This window comes from Teleopsis dalmanni, chromosome 2 (assembly GCF_002237135.1).
Source record: "Teleopsis dalmanni isolate 2A chromosome 2, ASM223713v2, whole genome shotgun sequence".
Lineage (NCBI taxonomy): Eukaryota > Metazoa > Arthropoda > Insecta > Diptera > Diopsidae > Teleopsis > Teleopsis dalmanni.
In genome coordinates, this window is record NC_051847.1 from 50,836,734 (window position 1) to 50,841,156 (window position 4,423).

General features: G+C 25.1%; 1 protein-coding gene across 1 annotated transcript; it reads right to left on the bottom strand.

Moving 5' to 3' along the window:
- Positions 1-250: 250 nt before the first annotated feature.
- On the bottom strand, positions 251-1,579 carry LOC119674515 (GTP cyclohydrolase 1-like). The gene is made up of 3 exons (XM_038085658.1): positions 1,215-1,579; positions 364-573; positions 251-276 (listed from the first exon to the last, which is right to left on the bottom strand). The coding sequence occupies exons 1-3, from the start codon at positions 1,549-1,551 to the stop codon at positions 251-253; spliced, it is 573 nt and encodes a 190-aa protein (XP_037941586.1). The 5' UTR covers positions 1,552-1,579.
- Positions 1,580-4,423: the final 2,844 nt, after the last annotated feature.

The window sequence follows — 4,423 nt, forward strand, 5'->3', positions numbered from 1 at the left end:
GTAACCAAACTGGTTTGAAAGAAGACCAACAATTTATCAAACTAATTTTTTTTTTAATTATATTTCAATATCAGGTAATCAACTTTTGCAAATATTTTATATATATTTTTATGAAAGTTTAGTGCGAATGAAAATAATTTTACAAACGTTATGTACTTCCGCAAAAATATTACTCTTAATTGCTTTTGAAATGCGGCAGTTAAATTCTCAATTCTTTGCCAATATGTTAATAAGAATAAAAGTTCATATCTTATAAACTTTCAAACTTATCTATATCTATTCAAGTTATAGAAGTATATATAGTATAAAGGTATATATAGTATATAGTATATAGGTATATTATTTATTTAATATACTACTTACCTTCTAGACTTTGATCATAGCCTTTTGTAAAGAATAGCATTGCCTTTGCTGCGCGTTCTGGTGTTTTTAACAGACCTTGACGATCGGGGTTCTCGCCCAAGCCACCGAGTAATAAACGATATGATCTGGCCATATCAGGTAATAAAGCCTCACGTGTTGGCGGTTTATGATCCAATTCTAAATCATGATGGAATGTACAATTTTCATGACCTGTAAGAAAAGACACAATTGAATTAGTAAAAACAAGCATTTGAAGATCTTATCAGTAAAATAAAATAAAAATAAGTCTTAAAAAAAATCAATTAATCTATAATAATAGCATATATATATAAATGATTTATGAAATTATCAAATCAAACTTTATTGATTTGTGAATGTATAAAAGAATCACGATTATTAACATCTTCATTCTACGAATAATTAATTTAATAATATAATAAAAATTAATTTAATATACATATATATACATAGTTGATATTGTGTTTGCAAGCTCTTAGGATTGATAACAAATGGAACAGGTTCTAATCGCACTCGATAATTAAATAATAATAAAATAGTGGAAAACCTTTGACTTTTGCTACATAAAAATGTGTAAATACGTAAACATTGGTTAATCTGTTTAGTATTTTTAAATATTCAGTTTTTAGTTTAGATACAGATAGATACATAAATAATACTAATGAACCCATTGATTCTAAAATTATTGTTCTATAATATGTTATAGTTTAATTTAAAATACTACACGAATTAAAATTACACACTCCACTTTATAATATCATTATTTTTACAAAAGAAATCCAGTTGTCTTCCTTTTTTCCTACGGCTTGGTCTGTATATTCAAAAGACTTTACCTGGTGTCGTTGATGTTCTGGGAGTTTTTGGTGTTTTTGGCGTTGCATCATTTGCTTCATTTTCTGGTATTGTGCCGTTTGTTTTTAAAATAAGCTTCGGTCTTGACACTGGTGTTGATATTAAAGTATCGATCGCATTTTGAGTGATTACAGCATTAACATTACTTTCATCAGTTTGTGATAAAGTACGATCCAGTATAAGTGAAGATGAACTCGTAGAACAAACACTATTGTTGCGTCCACGAGACAGGATGTGAGCCTGTGGAAAATTTGTATCATCGATTGCATCGTTCAATTCACTGGCGCTCATTTCAGAAAGTTGACGTGTAAAACTCATTTTATTTTTGCTTTGAGAAATAACTTATTTTTTTTATAATAAATATTAGTCAAAAATTTAACAATTTATAATAATTATTTAATTTAATTTAATTTAATTATTGTCGTCTTTATTGCTTGTAAGAGCTTGTAAGAGTTTTGCTTAACACTTTTAAGTAACAATAGTTTTAAACAAATAATTATTGAGATTATATTTTGTGTGATTTTATATGTAATTCAATTTTGACTTTATTATTTTGAATACTTTTTTTTGTAAAACTTAAGCAAGCAACACCCTGTAGCCGTTGTAAACGTTTTGAAATGCAATCAGCAACTGAACGTTTTCAAAATATGAAATAGAACAAAATTTAGGTTTTTTGTTGTTAGTGTTGTTGTTAATATTTTTATAATTTTGAAAGATTTTAAAGCAAAGCTTTAATACACAAAAAAAGCTGTACTCTGTTCTCTTGTGTATGCATAAGAAAAGCTTTTCAGCTTTTCACTTCTGTATTTTATGCTCATTGAAAGTTTTGTCTTTGTATATAAATTAAATATTATTTTTTTTTTTAATTGAAGAGAGCATATTTGTCTCTTGCGCACCATTGCAAAAAGCAATGTTTGCTTCTTGTGCGAATCGAGTTATTGTTGTTGTTGATGCTGCTTAAAGTTTTACTGTAGCTCTTTTCTTTTGTTTATCACTGCTGATGCAAACTGTTGCTTCAATTCATGCAAATATTGCGTACATACAGTCATAATAAAAATATATCTAATTTTGATTTTGAGTTTGAGTACGAGTTTGTTAAATTTTATATATGTACATACATTGTATCTTACTGTATAACAGCCCCGCACGTGTAACGTTTCAAGTTATTTGTGGTAACAACTGGGGTGTTAGCTTTATTTTTGTTCTTGTTATGCAGGTATAGTAGCTTATTACTTAGGTATGTGCATCCAGTTTGCTTCGTAATCACATACACATTCACAAATTAATTTGAAGGTTATAAGAATATTCAATGTAATATTTAATCCAATAAAAAATGAAATCTAATGCAAAAAGGAAAGTCAATTTAGTCTGTGCGATTTGGTGTTTTACAATACATATGAATATGTATGTACATAGATAAAAAGTGCATATAGTTTAAAAATATTTGAAACCAAAGATCAATTAAACGGCAATTTAATTCATAATTATACTTAAATAATTTAAAAGTATACATTTCAGTAAAAAAAAACTACTACTTTAATGCAAATTAAAAACTTATTATTTACTAAAAAAAACTAGCAACAGGTGTTTTAATATCAGGAAAAAAATAAAAATTATTTTTATTCTAGTTTTTATGCAATTTAAATATCAGGAACTATGTCATGATGGCCAGTACAAAATCATTATATATACTAGAGTACTTTATTTAAGTTTTCTGTCTGACTCATTTTAATTACTTTTAATATATGAATACAAATTATTTTTGTTATAACTAAAAACATTAGGTATATTTAGCCACTTCGAAGTGCGGGAAAAAACGACAAGTCTCTTGCTAAAGTCTCCAATTTACATGCAAAACAGCAACAATTGCAAAGCGATAAGCGATCTACTGTGAATGAAAAGTGATCGTCATTGGAAATTTTAACGCATATTCCAGTCATCTATCAGAAGTCGTTTATAAGCAAATATTCAAACGAAATTAAAGTCCTTCACAAATTTTAAAAGAAGACAAAAAGTGTGGAAAATAAATATATTGAAAATATACAAAAAATTTTAAGTACACATGAAGAAAATTTGAAAAAAAAACATATTGAATTTTTTATCTTATTGCTTCCTTGCAAGTATAGGCTTATAAATGAATAAATGTTTTTAATTATAATTAATTTTTTTGTGAAAGTAAATTTCAAAAAGTGGCTAAATCTTAACGTTTATTCATAAGAAAGTCAATTTCGGAATAAAACCTTTAGATTTAAATTTCTGAAAGTAACATTCGTTACAATTCTATTAGCTCGATTTTGAAATTTTATAACAATTATATTTTCAAATGAATAAAATTGTTTTTTAAATTTAAAAGTTCAATAAAAATATTAATTTAATTTATTATTAATATATTAAACTAATTGAATTTCTTAGTTAAAGATACGGCTATATTCAATATACAATATTTCAAATATTACCAAATTAAACTTTAAAAACAAAAATTTGAAAAAGCATTTCTTCTAAGAACACATAGGTATGTATAACATATTCAAATTTAAATCGATTAATTTATTCATCTACATAGCTCAAAAGTTAATCGGTTAAAAATAACAGATATGTATCTGACAGTCTAAGTTCTTATTGTATTTTCTAGATATCAATTGTAAAACATAATATGGCAAGGGCAATATATATCTTTACAGTAAATCTTAGACATAAATTACTTAGCTATTCTAAAGTCCTACTTGAGTTTGGCTACAATACATAGGCTATATAAAATATAAATTCTTAACTTGTAGTTTATAAAATATTATTAAAATATTTTTTTTTCATTTTACTGTCCTTTTTCTATTGAATTATCATGATGGATTGATACAAAAGTTTGTGTATATAACTTTGTTAAATTTTATTGAAAGTAAAATCTTATTGTTGTCTACTAAAATAGTGTATATATAATTAAAGAACATATTTTAAGAATTTAATATTTAAAATTAATAATTAATTACTTTTTACGAGCTCAACTAATTATCATTTTACATATATAATTGAACAAGTTTGTCAATTATTATTTCAAATTTTTGCAACTGCAGTGCGTATGAGTAATTTTTCTTCTTCTTGTTATACTTGCAACTTTTTTGTTGTTAATTAATTAAAAAGAATATAAAATAATTTAAAATTTATAAAATACTTGTAAATTGATAAGGAAGGAAAT

Bases quoted from the DNA above. Each gene is read 5' to 3' on its own strand.
- LOC119674515 (XM_038085658.1), bottom strand. From the start codon at position 1,551: ATGAGTTTTACACGTCAACTTTCTGAAATGAGCGCCAGTGAATTGAAC. The intron at 574-1,214 runs GTAAAGTCTTTT...CTTTTCTTACAG, and splicing joins CAGAACATCAACGACACCAG to GTCATGAAAATTGTACATTC. The intron at 277-363 runs GTAAGTAGTATA...TAACTTGAATAG, and splicing joins CTATGATCAAAGTCTAGAAG to ATATAGATAAGTTTGAAAGT.